The 22,918-nt window shown below is 34.1% G+C and overlaps 4 protein-coding genes across 4 annotated transcripts; all 4 read left to right on the top strand.

The window, feature by feature from the left end:
- The first annotated feature begins 1,760 nt into the window (after window positions 1-1,760).
- On the top strand, window positions 1,761-4,777 carry LOC146907105 (G-type lectin S-receptor-like serine/threonine-protein kinase At1g11300). Its single transcript, XM_085727034.1, has 6 exons — window positions 1,761-2,745; window positions 2,825-3,057; window positions 3,125-3,335; window positions 3,510-3,747; window positions 3,820-3,967; window positions 4,067-4,777. The coding sequence occupies exons 1-6, from the start codon at window positions 2,718-2,720 to the stop codon at window positions 4,373-4,375; spliced, it is 1,167 nt and encodes a 388-aa protein (XP_085583160.1). The 5' UTR covers window positions 1,761-2,717; the 3' UTR covers window positions 4,376-4,777.
- Window positions 1,815-2,594, top strand: LOC146907106 (G-type lectin S-receptor-like serine/threonine-protein kinase At1g11330). Its single transcript, XM_085729031.1, has one exon. The coding sequence runs from the start codon at window positions 1,815-1,817 to the stop codon at window positions 2,592-2,594; it is 780 nt and encodes a 259-aa protein (XP_085585157.1).
- A 4,117-nt stretch (window positions 4,778-8,894) lies between the features above and the next one.
- LOC146907104 (F-box/kelch-repeat protein At3g23880-like) lies at window positions 8,895-11,026 on the top strand. The gene has a single exon (XM_085727924.1). The coding sequence runs from the start codon at window positions 8,895-8,897 to the stop codon at window positions 10,092-10,094; it is 1,200 nt and encodes a 399-aa protein (XP_085584050.1). The 3' UTR covers window positions 10,095-11,026.
- A 6,544-nt stretch (window positions 11,027-17,570) lies between these two features.
- Window positions 17,571-18,857, top strand: LOC146907103 (uncharacterized). The gene is made up of 2 exons (XM_085726439.1): window positions 17,571-17,661; window positions 17,798-18,857. The coding sequence occupies exons 1-2, from the start codon at window positions 17,608-17,610 to the stop codon at window positions 18,326-18,328; spliced, it is 585 nt and encodes a 194-aa protein (XP_085582565.1). The 5' UTR covers window positions 17,571-17,607; the 3' UTR covers window positions 18,329-18,857.
- The last annotated feature ends 4,061 nt before the right edge of the window (window positions 18,858-22,918 follow it).

Below are 22,918 nucleotides of genomic sequence, written 5' to 3'. Positions count from 1 at the left end.
TAAGAACTACGGTAACATTTTTACTAACTACATTTTTTTTTTAAGTAAAACAAATTTTATCTAAATAACATATTTACTACAATGTAATTTTACTAACTATGTTTCTAATAACTAATATTTTTATTACTAATCCATTGAGTTAATTTTAAATAAATAAAAGATACTAACCTCAAATAACAAGCCAATGAACAAGTGGATGCAAAAAAAAAAAAAGCAACAACCAGCCAGCAACAACACCAACCTCAAAATGGATCCAAAGGAAGGAAACTACAAAAAATAATGCAACATATTTTAATAACTAAATTAACAATATATAAATAATATAATTTTATTACAATAGAATTTTACTAACTATTTTTCTAATAACTATCTTAACTAATTAAACTACAAGTTTTTCTACATGATAACACTTTTTTATTATACTCTCTAACACTAATAAGTTTTTTTTTTTAAAGAAACACTAATTTGAAATTTAATTTAATCCCACTAAATATTTTTTTGATGAAGTTAATCCGACTACAAAAAATAATGCAACATATTTTAATAACTAAATTAATAATATAATTTTATTACAATAGAATTTTACTAACTATTTTTGTAATAACTAATATTTATTTCTAAGAACTAATATTTATTTTTCTATTTTTCTAATAACTATTTTAACTAATTAAACTACAAGTTTTTCTACAAGATAACACCTTTTTTATTATACTCTCTAACACTAATAAGTTTTTTTTGTTTTGAAAGAAACACTAATAAGTTGAAATTTAAATTTAATCCCACTAAATATTTTTTTGATGAAGTTAATCCAACTAACATTTTTTTTATACAAAAAGCCCAATAACATTTTTATTTACAATATAATTTTACTAACTATTTTTCTAATAACTAATATTTATTACTAATATCATACCATTGTAGCAATTATTTAAACTAAGTTAGAAATATACCAACCTCATAATGAGTCGATGAATTAATTGGAGCCAGCAAAATCAACAGCAACGAACAACACCACCAACCTCAAAATCGATCGGAACCAACAAAACTATAAAAAAAAAAATGTAACTTATTTTAATAACTACATTAAAAATATATAGATTCAAACACATAAAATTGAAATCAATTATAAAAAATAACAATAATAACCTGTGCTAGAAACTTCAACAATGATAGTAAAATGATGAAAAATAGTGTAAATAATGAAGAATAAAATTTGAGTGATATTAAGAAAATTTGATTGAGAATTAAGTGAAGAAAATGGTAAGGAAAATAGTTGGAATTGGTACTGTGAGGTAGAATGCAGAAGCACATATATATACACATGTTGCCAACGGTAACAACAACAGATCTCTTCAAGAGACGTACACTTTTTAAACGTTATTTTGCATGTGGGTCCGTTGCTTTCCTACGAAACATTTCCTCGGTAAATCCACCATTCACAAGTTGCCACGTACAATTTTTTAAACGTTATTGTCCTTGTGGGTCAGCCGCTTTCCTACAAAATATTTCCTAGGTAAATCCAGCCATTCACAAGTTGCCACGTACCATTTTTTAAATGTTATTCTTCATGTGGGTCCGCTGCTTTCCTACAAAATATTTCCTAGGTAAATCCAGCCATTCACAAGCCGCCACGCACCGCTTTTCTGTGTATATGGGACCCTCTTTGACTGACAGATGCGTTCCTACGAAAATTTCGTCGGTAATTCCTCGGTAAACGTGTCCTAGGTAATTTTGTAGGAAATATAGGATTTTCTTGTAGTGGAAACACCTTATGGCAGAGTATTCAGCAACCTTCTGATTCATTACTGCATGGTATGAAACTTTCTATCAACAAACGGACAGGTGAGAAATCAAAACTAAGATCATGGAAAAGTCCTTCTGATCCATCTGTTGGGAGTTTCTCTTCTAGTAGCGTTGAACGCAATAATATACTTGAAGTGTTTATTTGGAATGAAACTCAACCATACTGGCGTAGCGGCCCTTGGAATGGTGGGGTCTTTACAGGGATAGATACTATGACAGTTGCATATTTTAACGGTTTCCAAGGTGGAGATGATGGAGAAGGGAATATCAATATATATTTTACTATCCCAAATGAGGAGGTTTTTTTGATCTATAAGCTTAATTCACAAGGAAAATTAGAAGAAACATCTTGGAATGACGAGGAGAAAGAAGTACAAGTTGCATGGACTAGCCGAAAATCAGAATGTGATCTTTATGGTACATGTGGGGCATTTGCTAGCTGTAGTTCATTGAACACACCAATATGCAGCTGTTTGAAAGGATTTGAACCTAGGAGCATACATGAATGGAATAGAAACAACTGGACAGGTGGGTGTGTTAGGAGAACACCTTTGAAATGTGAAACAAAAAGTACAAAGGAAGATGGGTTTTTGAAATTGAAGATGGTTAAAGTTCCTGATTTTGCAAGTGGAATAGTTGTGACACCGGACATATGCAGAAGGTTATGCTTGGAGAATTGCTCTTGCACTGCGTACTCTAACGATGCTAACGATTGGCTGTATGAAATAATTGTTGTTGTTAAATCATTTCAAACGTTGTTTATTGACTTTAATTTATCTTTTAAGTTTTGATTGATTTTGTTATGTTTTAAAATTTACATTTCCCTTTATACAGATAGAGGGGGAAACAAAGCAGTCATTATTACAACTTCAGTGATAACAGGAACTCTCATAATTTCCATTTGTTTATATATCATGTGCAGAAGGACTTCAAACAGATCAAGTAATATACTATCTTTCTATATTCAACTGTGGATATATTATTTTAACCTGAGCTAAATTCAAAATGTTTTTTACTCCAGCTAAACTGTGGTGCTCTATCAAATCAACAAGGAAAAAGAACAAGAATGATTTTCAACTATTTAATAAAGGCGGGATATCAGATGAAAATAATAGTGACGATGTGTTTGGAGGATTATCTGAAGTTAGACTACAAGAGCTATTACTATTTGATTTTGGAAAGCTTGCAACTGCCACAAACAATTTCCACTTGTCCAATAAACTTGGACAGGGTGGTTTCGGTCCCGTGTACAAGGTACTGTGAATACAACAATTTCTGAAACCATTGTCTATAGTTGTTGTCACTTATTATTATCTTTCAGGGGAAACTGCAAGATGGTCGAGAAATAGCAGTTAAAAGACTTTCTAGAGCATCTGGACAAGGGCTAGAAGAATTCATGAATGAAGTAGTGGTCCTTTGTAAGCTTCAACACCGTAATCTTGTAAGACTTCTTGGCTGCTGTATTGACGGTGATGAAAAGATGTTGATGTATGAGTACATGCCAAACAAAAGTCTGGATGCATTTATCTTCGGTTAGTTTTTCGAAGCACGCTTTGGCATATTCTCATATACAATTCCATACTTTAACGTTTATCTTTTGGTGTGTTTTTATGGCATGCTAATTGAATGATTTTGATTACTACACTTCATATTTTAATATTATGCTAAAAAATATTATTAACTTTATACCACTTTTATTTTTATAGATCTATCGAAAAACAAACTACTAGATTGGAGGACAAGGTATAACATTATAGAAGGAATAGCTCGAGGATTGTTGTATCTTCACAGAGATTCCCGACTCAGAATTATACACAGAGATTTGAAGGCAAATAACATCTTGTTAGATGAGGAGTTTAATCCAAAAGTTTCTGACTTTGGAATGGCTAGAATCTTTGGTGGAAGAGAAGATCAAGCCAATACTACTAGGGTTGTCGGAACTTAGTAAGTGTGCTTTTCCTTGCCCAATACAAGAGTAAAAATACTTTGTGAATAAATTTTAATATTTCATTGCAGTGGTTATATGTCTCCCGAATACGCAATGCAAGGACTTTTTTCAGAGAAATCAGATGTTTTTAGCTTTGGTGTTTTGATACTAGAGATTCTTACTGGGAGAAGAAACTCAAGCTTTTATGACAATGAGACTCTGACTCTTTTAGGATTTGTAAGCCATAATAGTTAATTTTTTACTCAATAACACTCCTTCTTCCTTTTGCTGATGCAAATTACTGATATATGAAACTTATATTTGCTTTTTATTTAGGTATGGATACAATGGAGGGAAGACAATATTTTATCCTTAATAGATCCAGAAATATATGACCATACTCATCATAAGAATATTTCGAGATGCATACATATAGGACTGTTATGTGTACAAGAATCAGCTGCCGACAGGCCTAATATGGCTACAGTAATTTCTATGCTTAACAGTGAGGTTGCATCACTTCCTCCTCCTAGTAAACCTGCATTCATCCTGATGGAGAATATGTTGAATTCAAGGTCACCTGAAGAAAATCAAAGTATATGTTCCATTAATACTGCCAGTATTACAGACATATATGCAAGATAGCACACTAAGGAAGGACTCTAACAAGCGATTGCGGTCAATGCTAGAGTCTTTGTTAATGTATATAATTTGTGAAAAAAGAAAACTCTGGTTTGGTGTAATTTAAGACATACGAACATGCATAGTTTTTAGTAATGACTTTATGACAGCATTGAAAATTTTGGTGACATGATTGTTATAACAAATATCTGCTGCCTTTACCTAGTAATTTCATATAAAGTTGGTATCTTGTAATTTCAATTTTCATGTTTCCGTCACAAATTCAAGTTCGTTGGTATAACCAATAGTTTACTAATAAGTGGATAGGTCGTTCGATTTGGACCGTAGTATTTGAACATAAGTTGTAATCTATCAACGCTAAGCTTGAATAATAGAAATGTAATGCTACCGCACTACAGTTGGAGACATATAAGCACAATTGGCTAAATTTCGTGCAATTATCGATCATGTGTTTTGTTTGCATTTTTCGTACCTGTTTTCTTTTAATCCAAGGTTGCTATACTAACAAGATGTTTATGTCAGGGAACATCTCCTGACCTTCTATCATTTGCTTGAGCATCTGAGAACAAAATGTCCTTGGTGGCCACATGAATCAGATTAATGATGGACCCTAGATTAGATATTTAGGTTGTGACAGAGCCTAATATTGATATTACTACCCTAATGCTTATTTCTTTATATTTATATCTTGCTATTAATATCGATCTGTTTAGGAAGTAATTAGTTATAACTAGCGAAAGATGCCGAAAGCGAGTTGATCCTAGTAGTAAGTACTTAAGAGGTGACATTACTAATATTGAGTAAAATCAGCTGAACCTAGGAGGTAACTAGTTAATAATTAAGAAAACAAGTGTCTGCTTGAAGGAATAAGTCGTAGCTTAGTAGAACCATTCTCTTAAACCCTTGGTAAGGTAAACGCTGATAGAGCTGCCCATTTGTAGAACTACTAAGAGCAAGAGAGAGTGTGTTCTGAGTGTCCTAATATTCATGAATGGGTAAACCTACAGGAACATTGGCCTTTATGCCTTTGGAAATCTTGGAACGCCAATTTAGGTCCATGCTTTCAATTACCTTTGAGGTGGTAAGACCCTACACGTATGGATCACCGTGTGACCACCATGTGCAACCAAACATTGGAGGGATAAACCTACTCAACGGATATAGTATAGACCTCACACATAAGGATCACCGTACGATCAACATGTGCAGCTTGACGACCAATTAGGCTAGTAACGTCCCAACTTCCTCATCACTTGTATAGTTTACCTATGATAAATAAACGCGGCATTACTATAATTTAAAATCCAACAAATAAATAGGGGGGATTCGAAGAATCGTAACCGCTGCTTACTTTTTAAACCAAGTCCAGAGTATGTGGTAGATTTCAGAGTCTGGAACAATGTTCAGAGTATAATGAAGCAGATAAACTAAAGATAGATAGAGATAGATAAATAGATAGATAGATAGATAGATAGAGAGAGAGAGAGAGAGAGAGAGAGAGAGAGAGAGAGAGAGACAAAAAAAATATTGGTTCCTTCCACAATCTGGAAGTAGTCCAGTCCTCCTTTCACTTCCAAGGAGATTTCACTATAATCCAAATCTGATTACAAATGCTCAAGCACACAAGCAAGAGACCTCAAATACTCAAGCAGACAAGCAAGAGATTTCCTATGATCAAGCACAAAAGTAAGAGACTTCTAAACAAACAAATTACAAAGAAATATGTTTGAGTTTAAACACTTGATATACAATCAGTGGTGTTCGCAAAACCAATCAAATTAGACTCTTAAGACTCTAGAATTTCTAAGATATTAAAGTTTTTAAGAAATTCTAAGTGTTTGATGCACAACAATTTCAGCAGAGTTTTGACACAGTTTATATGTTTTTGAGTCTCTGTGAATCTTCAAGTCTGCATTCCTTTATATAAAGGTATGAAAGAGACGCTGTAGAGTTTCCAACACATCAAAGAGTTGTTGCCAAAGCTTATGCATCACCAATGATTTGTTGCTTAATTTTTATAATGTCCTAGAAATGAATAATTTGAAATCCATTCCTTGTTTGGAGAATTAACCAACAGAGACACAGTTGTAGCAGTACTATGCATAGATAGTAGTGGAGTAGTGGTCGTACAATTGTACTATTGTCCTTTCTTTTAGCTCCTTCAGTGAATAAGAATACAATGCCTTCTAATTCATCTGAAATAGTCGTTTCTCCAGGCTTCTATTCCTTGAAATAGTCGTTTCTCCAGGCTTCTATGCCTTCTAATACAATGCCTTCTAAGAATACAATGCTTTAAATAACCGTTTTAACTGACTTCAGGTTCTTCACTTCAGACTTTGATGACATTAGACTCTAGGTGAATTCAGGCTCTTACTGTTGCTTTTGGTGATCTTCAGAGTCTAATGTCTTCAGACTCTGACTTCCAACAAAGCTTCCCTTGAAAAATCTTTTGCTCTTAATTCTTCTACTAGAACCAATACCTTGTTTTAAGACTTTTAAATTTTAGTCTTTGGATATGCACACTTGAACAAATATTAGCATATCCAATTTAACTTTTAATACCTTGTTATCATCAAACTTAAGGTGGCAATGTTAAACACATTTTGTTCCAACACTCTTTCTACTTGCCCCTATTGAATTTGTGTGTGAAACTTTTGTCTGTTGTTCTTTGATATGCAACTTCATGTTGTAATCAGCGTTCTTGAACTGGTCGTCAAATGTGTTAAAATATCTGTAAGGCGAAATGTTAATTAAAAACTAATGAAATAATTGCATTCTTATATGTCATGCTACTGTTCGGATTATATAATCCGAAAAGTTTTAGCTCATTTCAGATTATATAATCTGAAACATCCCTATACACCCCATGTACATGTACTTGTTTACGTTGCATGGGGCGTAAATGCAAACTTTTCAGATTATATAATCCGAAACCCATGAAATACAGGTTCAAATTATATAATTCGTACCTACTCAATACTAATGCATAATGTAAAAATCTGGGCAGAACCTAACATAACTTTTTTATAGAAAATACATGAAGCAAATCTCATTCCGGTAACAGAGAGATGTCTTCCTTCGTATCACCTTCATACTTGAACCTCAACCTCTTCCAGTGAGTGTCAATTTCATCCAAACGGGTGGGGGTGTTGTTCTTGATCTTCAATGCACAACAATTTCAGTAGGGTTTTGACACAGTTTAAATGTTGTAGAGTCTCTACTAATCTTCAAGTCTTCCTTCCTTTATATAGACGTATGAGAGAGACGTTGTAGAGGTGCCAGCACATAAAATAGTCATTATAGAAGTCTGATCAATCATCATTGATTTGTTGATTGATATGGTTAATGTCCTAGGAGGGAATAATTCAAAAACCATTCCTTGATAGGGAATTAAACAATAGAGACACAACTGTAGCTTGTACTATGCGCCGGAAATGTTGGAGTAGTGGTTGTATAATTGTACTATTTTCCTTTATTTTCCTTTCTTTGTGGATATGCATTCAATGCCTTCTAATACTTCAGAAATATCCGTTGCTTCAGTCTTCTATTCCTTCTGCATATTTGTGTCTTCAAAAATAACTAACTTCAGATTCATCACTTTAGACTCTGATGAACTTCAGAATTTAGGTGAACTTAAGACTCTGACAGTTAGCTTCTGGATGGTTTTCAGACTCCGATGTTTTCAGACCCTGACTTGCAACTAAGCTTCTCTAAGAAAATTATTTTGCTCTTATTTGTTCTTTCAGAACCAATACTTTGTTTTAAGACTTATAAATTTTAGTTTATGGTCTTGCACACTTGAACAAATATTAGCATATCCAGTTAAACTTTTAATACCTTATTATCATCAAAATCTTAAGCGATATTATTAAACTCATTTTGTTCCAACAATAATAAGTGAATCCCACCAATAAATTCTAAATATGTCAATACACTTTTTTTAGGAAAGTGTGTCTATATACATTTGAATATTGTAGTTAATGTATTCAAACTATAAATAATTTATTAATTGTGATATGCATTAATAATCTTGACCAAATTTTAGTCTTGACCAATTTTTTTATTCTTTTACTTTTTTTTTTTTTCAAACATCTATTCAAGATTCCTTTACCTTTTTTTATACCCTTGACCAAAATTTTTGTTTTTTTTTTTTGCTTAAATGCATTAGAAATCTAAAAACATTTAATATAATAACCATGTAGTATTTGAAATTATCAACTTTTTTGATAGATGTATGGAAAAAAAATGTTGACCATCACAAAAAGATATTGACCATCAAATTTCTGTTTTAATAAACATTGACCATTATTTTTTTTGTACATATTTTTTTAATTTTTTTTGAAATCCAAATAAATCTATAAATAACGAGTTTGAATAATCTCCTAGCCAAGTTGTAAAAGTAAACCATCTATTTCTTTTGATGCTGCAGTAGCTAGAGTTACATAAAAGACAAAGGTGACACTGCTGGTAACAGGCACAGTACACCACAACTCTCCAACGGCAGCAGTGCATACAATTGACAATGAATCTCCATCCATCTCAGGCGCAGCGTCGGCCCAATGCGTCACCATCGCCGAAATTCATCCCTAACGATCTCATCTTTGGAGTGTTTTCATTGCTTCCTGTCAAATCTGTGATGCGAATGAGATGCTTGAGTAAGTCTTCTAACTCCCTCATTACCAGTCCTATATTTGTGAAATTTCACTTTCAACGATTTGCACAAAACCCTCACCTCGCACTAGTCACTACCAATACTAAGACGGTTGTACCCTTCCCAGTACGGGATTTACTTGACAACTGTCGGGTCACCCTTACCAACGATCCTCACTACCTTATCAACGACAGATCGAACGATCTGTTTATCCATCAGATTGTTGGTTCAATCAATGGATTAATCTGCTTTCTCTGTTATTCAATTCGGTATCAAGATGTATGTATTCGTTTCTGGAACCCATGCACAAGAACAAAATCTGAAAAGTTGGGGTATGTAAGCCTTTTAGGCTATCCGATTCATCAACGGAGATATTTTAAGTTTGCATTTGGTTATGATAATTTATCCTCCACTTATAAGGTGGTGTTGTTGAATTTTCATACTCGTACTAGAACAACGAAGATAACAATGTCGAAAGTTTTTAATTTCGGTGATAATGTTTGGAGAAATATACAAAATTTTCCTGCCATTCCTCTTCAGGTTCTCAACGTTGGTCAAAGGGTGCAAAATGGTGTGTATTTAAGTGGCACTGTTAATTGGTTGGCGGTTTTTGATTTTCCTTTTTATTCAGTTGACAAATATGTGATAATTTCACTTGATTTGGGAGCTGAGACATACACACAGTTGCGCCTGCCTCAAGGTTTTGATGAATTGCCTCGTGTTTACCCGACTATTGGTGTGTTGATGGGATTCCTTACTTTTTCGTATGATTTTAAGCAAACTCATTTTGTTATATGGAACATGGTGGAATTCGGAGTTCAAGAGTCTTGGTGTCAATTCCTTAAAATTAGTTATGAAAGTCTTCAAATCAATTACAACATTCGGAAATTTTATTTGGTGCCATTGCATCTTTCGGAGGACGGCGATACATTGATATTGGCAAGCAGCTTAGAAGACCAAGCAATTCTATATAATAAGAGAAATAATAGTGCAGAGAGGACAAGAATTACCAATTCAATATGTTGGTTTTCATGCAAGGATTATGTTGAAAGTTTGGCTTCAACTTGTTGATAGTAAGTTCTTCTTTTATTAATTCAAGTATATTGTGTAATGCATGCATGATTATTTTTGTTATAGATATGCTGAATAAATTGACTGATCCTGTTACCATCTTTAATACTCGATTGTCTAGATTTTAAGAATAAAGTTATTTGTCAATTAATATATAATGGATATCATTTTTTATTACACCAATTCCAGGACAGTCATGCTGATTTTGCAAGCTGAGAATTATTCTCTTTTTATCGTGCATGGATGAAGTTAATTTCTTAATTTTTCTGCACAATAATTATGGCTGTATTATTTTGATTTTTGTATGCAATTACTTTTAAGTTTTTTTTCTTTTCATTTTTGTTGTTTCACTCTCCTGTCTAATTGTGATGCTTTTTGAATTATAGGTACATTGCAGAATGGAGGGAAGAATCCTTTTAGGTTGAGCATTTTGTAACATTTCTTGCTATGCTTTTGTAACATTGTTTAAATCAAGGAATAAGTGAAGCACTCTTTTCTCCATAAATGGAGTTTTTAATGAGGCTCACATCATTTTATCTATTTATTTTGTTTTTCAATTTCTGGTGTAAAGCCAGATATCGTTTCTAGAGAGCAAAGAGGATTTATCAAAGGTAGGCAGATAAAAGATTGTATCTGTCTAACATCTGAAGCCATTAACATGTTACACAACAAGTCTTTTGGCGGGAATCTTGCTATCAAAATTGACATTGCTAAAGCTTTTGATACAATTGACTGGACTTTTCTGCTTAAGGTACTGAAGGCTTTTGGTTTTAACAGTATTTTTTGCAATTGGATTCAAACTATTCTGAGCTCTGCAAAGTTATCTATATCTGTCAATGGAAAGAGTGAAGGATATTTCTCTTGTTCTAGAGGGGTCAGACAAGGTGACCCTCTCTCACCTCTTTTGTTCTGTTTGGCTGAGGAAGTTCTAAGTAGAGGAATCTCAAAGTTGGTGGAGGAAGACCATCTGAAGCTAATGAAAGGAAACAGATCGCATGCTATTCCTTCACACATTCTTTACGCTGATGATGTAATGTTATTTTGCAAAGGGACATCTCAAAATATTGAAGTGTTATCCAGTTTTTTTGCTAGATATGCACAGGTTTCCGGTCAGCTAGTCAATCCCCAGAAGTCAACTGTATATGGTGGATCTATAACGCAAACAAGACTAAAAAACATAGCTGAATCTCTTGGTTTTAATGTTGGCACCTTACCATTCCTTTACCTTGGAGTGCCCATTTTTAAAGGTAGACCAAAGTCAGCTTATTTCCAGCCTGTGATAGACAAGATTAAAATCAAGTTGGCAGCTTGGAAAGCATCGCTGCTCTCATTTGCAGGAAGGTTGCAGCTAATCAAAAGTGTGGTTCAAGGTATGCTCATTTACTCCATCACTATTTACTCTTGGCCAGTCAGTTTACTAAAAGAATTAGAAAGATACTTGAGAAATTTCTTGTGGAGTGGAGACTTGAGTAGCAAAAAATTAGTAACAGTATCCTGGAATACAATCTGCAAGCCTATTGACCAGGGGGGGCTTGGCATTAGGTCTCTTGTTAAGTTAAATGAGGCTTCTAATTTGAAATTGGGATGGGAGATGATGCATTCTAACAGCCAGTGGGCAGTGTTATTGAGAAGTAGAGTGAAAAGAGGTAACAGATTCATAAAACACCATATCTTTTCATCATTATGGACTGGTATTAAAGCTCATGTTCAGGTCATCCTTGAAAATACCTCTTGGTTATTGGGTGATGGTAAGTATATCAATTTCTGGCTGCATGACTGGAGTGGTGTTCCTTTAGTTGATTTATGCAATATTCATACTGATTTTCACCAATACTTAACCACTACAGTGAGTGAATACTTGCAAAATAATCAGTGGCATATATCTGTGGAAATGCAACTCTGTTATCCTAATCTTTTGCAGCATATTGAGCAAGTAACTATTCCTATTGTGCATAAAGAAGACCAATTAATTTGGAAAAATACTACTTCAGGAGAGCTTACTCTAAAAGCAGCGTACTCTTTTTACACTCAGCCTGGTCAAACAAAACATTGGACGAAGCTTATTTGGAATAATGCCATTCCTCCATCCAAGTCCTTTACTGTCTGGAGAATCATTCATAGAAAGATGCCAACTGATGATAACCTATCTAAAAGAGGATGTTACCTTCCATCCATGTGCAGCTTGTGCAACAAGGAAGCAGAAAGTGCAGATCACTTGTTCCTTACCTGTCAATTCGCAATTTCTATCTGGAATTGCCTTCAATCTATGGTGCAATGCTCTATCAATTGTAATTCCATTTTATCTTTATTTGATGTTTGTCAAAGAGGATGGAGTCCACAATGCAAGCTTACTATAACTGCTGCAGTAGTTTATACTCTCAACGTCATCTGGTCTTGCAGGAACAACCTTAGATTTAGAGGTGATAAGACAAATCTGAAAGCTTCAATATCTCAAATTATTGCAAATGTTTCTATGGCAGGAAATCTTACCAAATTAGCAACTGGCCCTGATATAAGAGACTTTAATGTTCTAAAGGCTTTTAAGGTAAATACTCATCATCCAACTGCACCAAAAATCAATGAAGTTATTTGGAGTCCTCCAATATTGAACTGGATCAAATGCAACACCGACGGAGCAGCTCTTGGTGGTACAGGTCAGGCAGCATGTGGGGGCATTTTCAGGAACAGCAATGGACAAAGCCTTGGTTGTTTTGCAGCTAATTTAGGAACCGCAAACTCCTTTTATGCTGAACTAATGGGAGTGATTTTTGCTGTTGATTGTGCTGTTCAGAAAGGATGGACGCATATATGGATTGAAAGTGACTCAAAACTAGTCACCTTAGCAGTTAAGTCACCCAATATAGTTCCTTGGCAGATAAAGACTAGATGGCTTAACTGTCTGCATTTGATGAATGGAATGAACTGCATGATCACTCATATTTATAGAGAAGGAAATCATTGTGCTGACAAGTTAGCAAACATGGGGTTAACTATTGATAGTTTTACATGGTGGTCTTCTACTCCTCATAATATTAGAGCTGACCTTGGCAGGAACAGGCTAGGTCTCCCCTTTTATAGGTTCTCTTAATTTGTATTGAGGGTTTGGTTTGGTCCCCCCTCACTTTTGTATTCCACTCTTTTTTCAATGAATTTGGGTGATGCCTTGTTAGGCTCATCAGTTTAAAAAAAAAAAAAAAAAAAAAAAAAAAAGTACCCCAATTATGTTTTCAATAAATAATGATGTGGATGCTCTTTTCTCTTACAAGGACATGAGTTTTTTATTGAGGCCCCTCCATTTATTACATGTTATTCTTGAAGATTCCATAATTTTGTGCGGACGAAAACATCTAATTTTACTTTTTTGGGACTAAAATCAAAATTTGATATATTTATAAGAACGAAAAACTTACTTAACCCTAATTTTTATTTCCATTAAAATATCAACTCCCCTAATTTGATCGACAATCATCTACCCTAATTAGGTTGAGAGACATCTCCTATAAGAATTCTTCAAGAATAAAGAGCTAGCAGCCAATCACAATGCACTATTTGCCACAATTCAAGGAGGTGTGGCTGAAAAATAGGAAATGAACAAATAAATCATGGAATTAAAACTTGCTAACCGTATGTTGAAAAATTCTTGATGCCAATTTTTCTAGCGAAATATGATTTTTCCCTCCTATAATTGGGTTGAGAGGATATAATGAGATTAACTCCCATAATTGAGTCAACAACCATCTCCCGGAATTAGGTTGAATTACGAGTGCAGTAATATTGAGTTCAATGAATTCACCTTATCATGTTGAGATTAAATCTCCAAAATAAATGGAAAATGCTAGATATCAAGAATGGATTTTCTCGATGAATTCAAGAATGACATGGCAGAATAACCACCCTTAGATTTTAATCTTATTTATTAAAGTTTCATAAAAAAAAATACATAACACCCACCACCCCATGATTTTCGGCCAGACTGAGATTTTATTGGCTAACATTAATTTCGGGACAATTTCTTGATAAAATCTTTCTTGATAAATAGCATTGCTCAAAATAAATTTACAAGATTAACTTTACTACTTGCACTATTTCCTACGCTTGCAAAAATCATCATGATAACTCGCCAACATTAAACAAAGCGATTAATCTCATTAGGGAGGACAAGATAGTCTTGTACTAAAATATTTTAAGTCAGGATCAAGAGGGAACGTGAATTATAGGATGTACCCCAATTGCCTTATCAAGTAACCATGAACAAGTCCTCGTGAGCTTAGCTCAGTTGGTATGGACAATGCATAATATATGCAAGGTCCGGGGTTCGAAAAAAAAAATAAAGTGAACAATGATAATTAACATTTCATGTTTCTTTTCTTAAGAACAACACTTTGTGTACGCAGCGATGATATTAAAGATCAACCAAGATATTTCTCGAAGTAGATTTTGAAGAAACTTTACGTTAGGCAAGATTGACAAAGTCAAGAGATAACATAAACAAATAAAGTGTAACATCAAAGGGAAAAATTTGATGGTAAGGGCTCATAAGCCATTACAAAATAAGAAAAATTAAACCAATTATTCTATCTACAATTTTCTTATGGGAATCAGCTTCGTCTAATCTGGCCGTGTCAATGTTGGGAAATAGACCATTCACTTGGTTTATGGCCAAGTTAAAGGCAATCTGAAAAGCGACTACCTTCTCAAGTTTTAAGGCATGAATCTAAGTTGTTTTCTTTGTCTACTCCAACTCCAACTCACATTTCTTCTTCTCCACCTCCTCAAATTGTTTCTCCTTCAAAGAAAATAACCCTTTATGATTTAATATAGAAACTTCTATCACCTTTTTTTCTGCTCAGTTAACTCTTTTTTCAGATTCCTCATCTTCTTGTTCTTCTCTTGTTCCAATGTGGATCGTTGAGTCTACACCGCCTTCAGATCAACGGTAATTTTCTCCAAACGAGGTTGGATCTTGCCAAAAGCCTCGTGAGCAGGTTTCAAATTTTTATTTCACAACGGTAATTCTCTATCCCTTTGAGCTTCACTAGAAGCTATATTGACAAACTGCTTTTTGATAACTTTCACAAGAAACAAAGAGCAAAGTCCATAATTGACCATAAGCTCGCTCGCCCTCGCCAAACCCATTTTTTTTTATCACAATCACATCTTTGTCGAAGTTAAATGCTTGTTAATAAAGCAAACAAAGTTATAAGACTTATCATGGTTATAAGACTTATCATGGTTATAATCGTGGCCTTGTATTTCTTTTTCTCGGTTTGCGCGGTGCTTTTTTTACCATGGTTATAATCTTCTCAAGCTGAATCTTTGGTAGTTTTTTCTATATTTCCATCACCCATTTTTAGTACCATGTCACTTTTCTCATACAACTTTCTGCTAGCTTGATTTAAACCATATAAAGACTAAAATAGCTTGCGCAATAACCCATTGATATCAAAGGACAACAATTTATAACCCATTGATATCTTTTTTGTGCTTATAAGTTATAACTTATATTTTTTTTCTTCTCAATTTTACTTTAGTAGTTATGTATACTGCTCGTCTTTTTCTTTTCTTTCTGCTATCTTCAATATTTTTTTCTGGCTCTGTCCCCGTTCATCTTATGACCAGTATTTGTGAGAATCTTGAGTGTGTTTGAGTTTTACAAAACCGGTAAATTGTTATGATTTACCTATGCCAGGAATTTTAGTAGGTATATGCTAATGCTATGCAATCTATACCGACGATTTATTTTTTTTACCGTCACAATTTTTTTAAAGCTAACGTTCACTAAAAATGTTTGTTGGTATATGACAAATTTCTTGCGGTGTATCAAAATTATAAACACACCTCATTGTTTTTTTTAGAAAATAATTTTATTGATTATATTGACCAACACAAAATACATTTGAGAACTAAATTTGCTATCTAAAAACATCATGAGGAAAATGACTAATAAAAACGACAAATGTATATGTATTTGTAATTTAAATATGTTCAAATTTAACGTAACTCCAAGTCTCGAACCACTCCCACCAGATTATTACTCCATCCGTTTTAAAATGAGTGTCATTTTAGATGTTTACACACATATTAAGAAATGCAATGATTAAAAGAAAGAGAATGATTATTTTACCAAATTATCCTTATTAACTATTGATTAGTTTTAAAAGTAATACTTTGGAAGTAGTGTGCAGAGTATTAATTGGAGGGTACAATTGAAAAGAAAAAGTTATTTTTGCATTGGAAACTGAAAGCGACATTCATTTTGAAACAAATTTTTTCGGCTAGAGCGACACTCATTTTGAAACAGACGGAGTAAAATGGTGGCAACTCAACTACTCCCACCAGATTATTTAAATACTGTTTTCCTCTGTCACGCAAGTTATGATGTGTCTGGTGTCAGGTCCTAAATAAAATACTCCGACCTTTCCTTTCCAATGACATCAACTCTCCTATTAAATTTGTAGTTTTTTTAAATGTATTAATTTATATTGTGATGAAATTCATGTCATAAACATTTTTTTATTTTTAATATAGAGTGGTCTAACCTGAGTCATTTAATTCAATCTGATTTAATATATATACAAATTTTAATATAGAAACCGATTTAAAAAATCGGGTTATCTGGTTTAGACATGCAATTCAATCAATGACTCAATGGTTCGACCAATAAACGAATGATCAATGCCTTGATTGGGTTGATCATTGATCTGATTTTTAAAAGATTGTTGTATTTTATTAAATGATAGTGGTTGGTTTCTGATTACCAATTAATGAGTGATTTCTAACAATATAGTCAATTTGATACTTGTATATGAAACTCTAAAAAACTGTGGATCACACGAGATGGAGTCTAGTTGTTGTTATTAGTATGCTCTATTATTTCCCGACTTTCTTGTGTAGAAAAAAAAAGGTTAAATATATTTTTGGCCCCTATAAATATATCAACTTTTCATTTTGGTCCCACTAAAAAATTTCTTCAACGTTTAGTCCCACAAAATTTTTCCATATTCACTTTCCCTCCTTTTAAGTAGACTCTTATGTAGAATTCATATTTTTGAATAATATTTTGCAGAAAAATTTATAATATTATAAGAATCTCTTAAAAAAATAAAATTTTTTAACAAAACATGAATTAAATATGGATTTTTACATTTTTGACGGTTTAAAATTTATATTTAATTCATGTTTTATTAAAAAAATCTAATTTTTTTGGAGGGATTTTTATAACATTCTACACGTTTTTATATAATTTCTTAAAAAAATATAAAGGTTACACATGAGTTAACTTAAAAATAGGGACAAAAAATTGTGATTGAAAATTTTATAGGGTCTAAAAGTTTAAGAATTTTTTTAGAGTAATTAAATGAAAACTTGATATAATTATAAGGATAAAAACATATTTAAAAAAAAAAAGTGCTTTTTTAAAATGAATGCAACCTCAATAGCAGCTATAAAAAGCTTAGTTTATTTGAAGTGGAACTCATCCTCAATGGTGAAGATCCTTTCAAATTGACAAAAGATGGCTACTACGTTAACACTTTACTTTCTCTCTTTAGTCCTTTTCTTCTTTATGGTAATTAAATACTTTCTCTCTATTTATATTGCACTATTTTTTCATAGTTAAAAGTCCTTGCAATTGAAACATCTAGTACGTATTAATTTGGCTAGTTAATTGGCCCCCCTAATATTCACAATGATATCGTTTGTAGAATGGCCAAGGCATCAGTGCTAGAAACTTGAAGACAGAGCTGCAATATCAAAAACGATTTGATTGGGGTGGCCATCAAGATAAGCAACCCTTATTGGTTACTTGGGGCGGTCATGAAGATCAGCAGTCCAAGGATCCCAATCAATTATTTGCTTCGGGTTTCCATGAAACAAACTCAAAATATCTAGAAGATAAGCAACCCTTATTGGTCACTTGGGGTGGCCATGAAGATAAGCAGTCCAAGGATCCCAATAAATTCTTTGCTTCAGGTGTCCATGAAGCCAACTCGCAACCCTTATTGGTCACTTGGGGTGGCCATCAAGATAAACAGTCCAAGGATCCCAATCAATTATTTGCTTCGGGTGTCCATGAAGCCAACTCAAAAGATCTAGAAGATAAGCAACCCTTATTAGTCACTTGGGGTGGCCATCAAGATAAGCAACCCTTATTGGTCGTTAGGGGTGGCCAAGAAGATAAGCAGTCCAAGGATCTCAATCAATTATTTGCTTCGGGTTTCCATGAAGCCAATTGATGACATGCTGTCATTACGTAATTTTTAGGACTTATTGTGATATTTTGATAGAGTTCTCATGCAATTTATACTGTTCTGGAGTGCAAAAAAGCTGAAATATTGAAGTCTGTTTGAAGCAAATCGCGCCACGCCAATTTCAAGCCGTGCTGCGATTTGGAAGCAAAAATTCATCTTCCCTATTTTAATAAAATCGCGGCACGCCAATATATAGGCGCGGCGCGATTTTGACGGGTCAGGCCCATGACTTCTATAAATACTGCACTCATTCTGAAGAACAAGGGTTACGATTTTGGAGAGCAAAGTGCGATTTTGAGACATCGGAGACGGCTAGAAGGGCGATTTCTTCAACCTTTTACCAATTCATGTATGTTTTAATTATTTCATTGATTATGATATTTGAAAACTCGATTATGAGTAGCGAAATCTCTTAGAGATTAGATCCGAGATGAATCTTTGTAACCCTAATTGACACATGTTGCTGTGAAACTCTATTTTGTTTATGAATTCAATTCTAGTTTATTCAATTCAATTGTTCTTAATGCTTTTTATATCTTGATCACATATAACTTGATTTCGTGAGAACGAATGACCACTGACCATGGCTTTCGACTTAGACCTAATTGAATTATTCTAATAAACAGGGTTAGTCTAGGAATAGATAATCGTTTGTTAGTGATAATAGGTTAACGTTCGGTAAAACCTTCAAGAATTATTAGACCACCTAAGGAATTAGGGGCTGTAGTTTAAGAAGAGGGTCCTAACTCAAGGGATTGATTAGGGCTATTTTGTTAATCATCGTAAATTAGAAGAGGATTCATAACAAATAGGTGCAGTAGACCAATTAGGGGAACTTAGAGGATTCGACGGATCTCATCTCATCTCTCTCCATAATTTCTTAACAAATCTTTATTTTCTGATTCTTGATTTAATTAAAATAAAACCAAATCTACTGCCTAGTGGCAAAACAAAATAAATTTTATACATCCTATTTTTATAACGCAATTGAATTATTGAAGTTAAAAACAGTCCTAGTGGGATCGATATTTTTACTACTTCGATCGTATTTGGTGCACTTGCCAAACGTCTATCAAGTTTTTGGCGCCGTTGCCGGGGACTGTTGATTATTTCAACAAGGCAATTACGTTATTATTTAGGATTTCTGTCTTTTATATTTTTGTATATATATATTAAAAAAAAAATTATGCTCTTTGTTTTCTTCTCATTGTACTGTGCTACTGAAAAGTTTATCCAAGTTTTGCAGCTATGATAGACAGGGTACTCCTCTATGACACAGAAGAGATTGCTAAGTTGCAGTATGAAAAATATATGCTATCTTTTAAGATCAAAATTTTGGACAACAAAATCTCGAGTTGTGGTCATTATGAGGCGAATCAACCAAGTAGTGATGGTGAAGGGAAGAAAGAGGTGATCAACATCGATTACAATACTCAACTTCAGAATATTTTAGATGATTTCTTGGTGTCAAATCAAGTTTTATTTGAAAAGTTTGATGTTCAGTGTGGTGATCTTGTTGAGAAAGCACATGAGTCTCAGAGGAAGCTGGTTCAGATGGAGATTGAGTGTCACAAGGTTGTGGTGGAAGAAAATCCAAAAGTGAGGAGTGATGACATTTTCCCAAAGTCTGAACAAACAGGGGTTAAGGAAATCACTCGTGTGCAGATGGTTGCTTGTCCTTCTCTAAGGTGGGAGAGCTTAAATTCCAAAGGTTTAACTGTGAGTGCATGGGAACATCTACTTCTTTGTTACAAATTCATGGAATTCCTACCAAACAAGAGGAAGAAGAAGGATGATGTGTTCTTTCTGACATATTTGCCACCCTAACAGTGGTTGAAGCGTCAAGCTCAATGACGTAAAAGAAAGCGCTTGGTGGGAGGCAACCCACTATTTATTTTTCAGGTATGATTTTATTGCTTTCAAAAACAAAAACACAAAAATATTTTTCTTTTCTTTTCTATACGAGGCAGGAAAGTTTAAAAATTTGTTCAAGTGTACCTCATGCCAATAAAATCATGCAAGGTACTGATGTCTTGCATGATTCTCTCCTCAAAAGTTTTTCAAAAATTCATTGACCTCAGGCACTTTTCAAGAAAACCAAATTTTTGGCCTGAGGAAGCTCCCTGTTTGATCAAAATCGCGTTGCGCCTTATATATGGAGTGCCGCGATTTTGCCCAAACAGCCTATAAATACCTCACTGTTCATCATCATTTTCATTCCATTCTTCCTACTTTTCTCTACCAAAACTTCCCTAAACTTCCCATTCACGAATTTTTCCCATCTTCATCTACTTTATCACTTCCTAAACATCATCAAACCACAATCCTATCATAAATTCATCAATCCAAACCATCATCATTCACATTCATTCACAACTTTCCCAAAATTCACAAAACATCCCTTTCACCATCTTGCTTAACCACAAATGGCCTCCAATTCACGAAACACCCGCTCAAAGAAAGCCACCAACCCCAAGCCATCCATAAGCAAAGCCAAACGCCCTCGTGCTGCATCCGAACCACCCGAAAATGCCATTAATTTCATCAAGGACCAAGCCCAAGAGTTCCACCAATCCATGAAAAGTTTCGAAGTTGTGGGGGAGAGAAAGTTTGACTTCACAAGGCTTGTTAAGTATCCATTCTTTGAGGCTGAATTACGAAGGATAGGGTGGATGAGGTTGAATGAGATGATCGATGAAGCGAACAACAAAACTGTGATCGTCGAATTCTTTGCAAATGCACGGGTTTCCGATACACCCTTTCAATCTTTTGTACGAGGCAAGAACATTGATTTCAGCCCTGAAGCTCTTAATGCATGGCTGAATGTTCAACCACCGGAGGAGTGTTGGGTTGAGAAATTGAGGAGGGAAATCACTGATGGTTTCAATGCCACCGAGCAAGATCAAGGGGATGGCATCTTTGAAGGATTGAGGACACCAGGGGCTGGACACTCGGATGATGATGTGAACATGGGCTGATCTACTGATGGATTAGCATTTTCTGCTTTGTATTTTATTTTCAGTTATTTTTCTTTTGATGTATTTTCTTTATTTTCTTTTTATGTCAAAGTCCATTGAACTTATTTCCCTATTGTAATTGCTCCTGCACTTGTTTATTATTAATGAATTTGTTTTGTTTCATGTGACCTATTCCAGTTTAGTAACAGTTGTTTGATGAAACGGTATTCCAAAAGTTCTAAAGGAGGGGTGACTTGATTCAAAGGCGAAGTGTACGGCGTTGCTAGGTAGTCACATACTTCCAGAAATCTCAGCCATAAGGTTCATTGCCAAATTTTGTTTTTCAATTTACTTATATTTAGATTAGTTTTCCATGCAACTACATTTCTAGAACTTGCATTGTTTCTCTATTATTGATTGGTCTTTGTTAATTACACACTGAGGCAAAAGTGCTTGGTCCTGTGAGCCTTTTTGAAGCCCACCCTGTTTTAATTTGTTGAATTTATCCTTTCTTAACCAATTGTGAGCCGGTAGGATTAGAACTTTTTGTTCGGTGACAAACTATATTACAAGCCTAGAGACTTTTAGGACTTGTCCCATAATGTATTTTCTGAGTTAAGGCATTGTAGAATGTTGCTAAAGATTAAGTTTGAGGTTGCTATTGGAATTTGCAACCAACTAAGTTTGGGGTGGGGGTACTAGAGAATAAGAGAACAAAGAATGAACTTTATCATGAAAAATACACACAAAAAAATGGTGTATCAAAAAAAAATGAATGAAATTGAATGATGAAAAAAGGGACAAAACATTGAAAATCCGAGTAACTTCAAACTCGATTGTCCCTAAATGTTAAAAATATTCTCTAGTACCTTTGCATTGATTGTTATTCCACAAGGTGAATGATTGAAAGATTGAATTTTGTGTTTTAACTTCCGTAGGAATGCCTAACTCAAATTTTGTGTAGCCTACTTATCCAAATATATCCCACCTTTCACCTAAGCCCCGTTATAACCCTAAAGACCTCAAAAATGTGTAATGATATTGACTTTGATTGATGTTTAGAAACTTTTCAAGCGTATGGTAATATGTAGACCTGCATGTCGACTGGTAGAACCCTATTTCAATTTGATGCGTGGAGTTGTGAAATGGTGGATGCGAACAAGTCAAATTAGCTCATCTTTAGCTAGAAGGAGAATGAACTTTTGGGTACTACCGTTTTGTCAGGTAACTGTTATTTTACTGTCGTTTGTCACTGTTGCGAGCAAATTCCTTGAGGACAAAGAATGGTTTAAGTTTGGGGTTGTGATGACATGCTGTCATTACGTAATTTTTAGGACTTATTGTGATATTTTGATAGAGTTCTCATGCAATTTATACTGTTCTGGAGTGCAAAAAAGCCGAAATATTGAAGTCTGTTTGAAGCAAATCACGCCACGCCAATTTCAAGCCGTGCTACGATTTTGGAAGCAAAAATTCATCTTCCCTGTTTTAATAAAATCGCGGCACGCCAATATATAGGCGCGGCGCGATTTTGACGGGTCAGGCCCATGACTTCTATAAATACTGCACTCAATCTGAAGAACAAGGGTTACGATTTTGGAGAGCAAAGTGCGATTTT

Source organism: Medicago sativa, chromosome 7 (genome assembly GCF_051527215.1).
Source record: "Medicago sativa cultivar Bolivia chromosome 7, Bolivia_mono, whole genome shotgun sequence".
NCBI lineage: Eukaryota > Viridiplantae > Streptophyta > Magnoliopsida > Fabales > Fabaceae > Medicago > Medicago sativa.
This window is presented reverse-complemented; position numbering and strand designations above follow the sequence as displayed.

Excerpts from the sequence above, each read along its gene's own strand:
- LOC146907103 (XM_085726439.1), top strand. The coding sequence starts at position 17,608 with ATGGCTACTACGTTAACACTTTACTTTCTCTCTTTAGTCCTTTTCTTC. Across the intron at positions 17,662-17,797 it reads TAGTCCTTTTCTTCTTTATG|AATGGCCAAGGCATCAGTGC; the intron begins GTAATTAAATAC and ends TATCGTTTGTAG.
- LOC146907104 (XM_085727924.1), top strand. The coding sequence starts at position 8,895 with ATGAATCTCCATCCATCTCAGGCGCAGCGTCGGCCCAATGCGTCACCA.
- LOC146907106 (XM_085729031.1), top strand. The coding sequence starts at position 1,815 with ATGAAACTTTCTATCAACAAACGGACAGGTGAGAAATCAAAACTAAGA.
- LOC146907105 (XM_085727034.1), top strand. The coding sequence starts at position 2,718 with ATGTGCAGAAGGACTTCAAACAGATCAA. Across the intron at positions 2,746-2,824 it reads AAGGACTTCAAACAGATCAA|CTAAACTGTGGTGCTCTATC; the intron begins GTAATATACTAT and ends TTTTTACTCCAG. Across the intron at positions 3,968-4,066 it reads CTCTGACTCTTTTAGGATTT|GTATGGATACAATGGAGGGA; the intron begins GTAAGCCATAAT and ends CTTTTTATTTAG.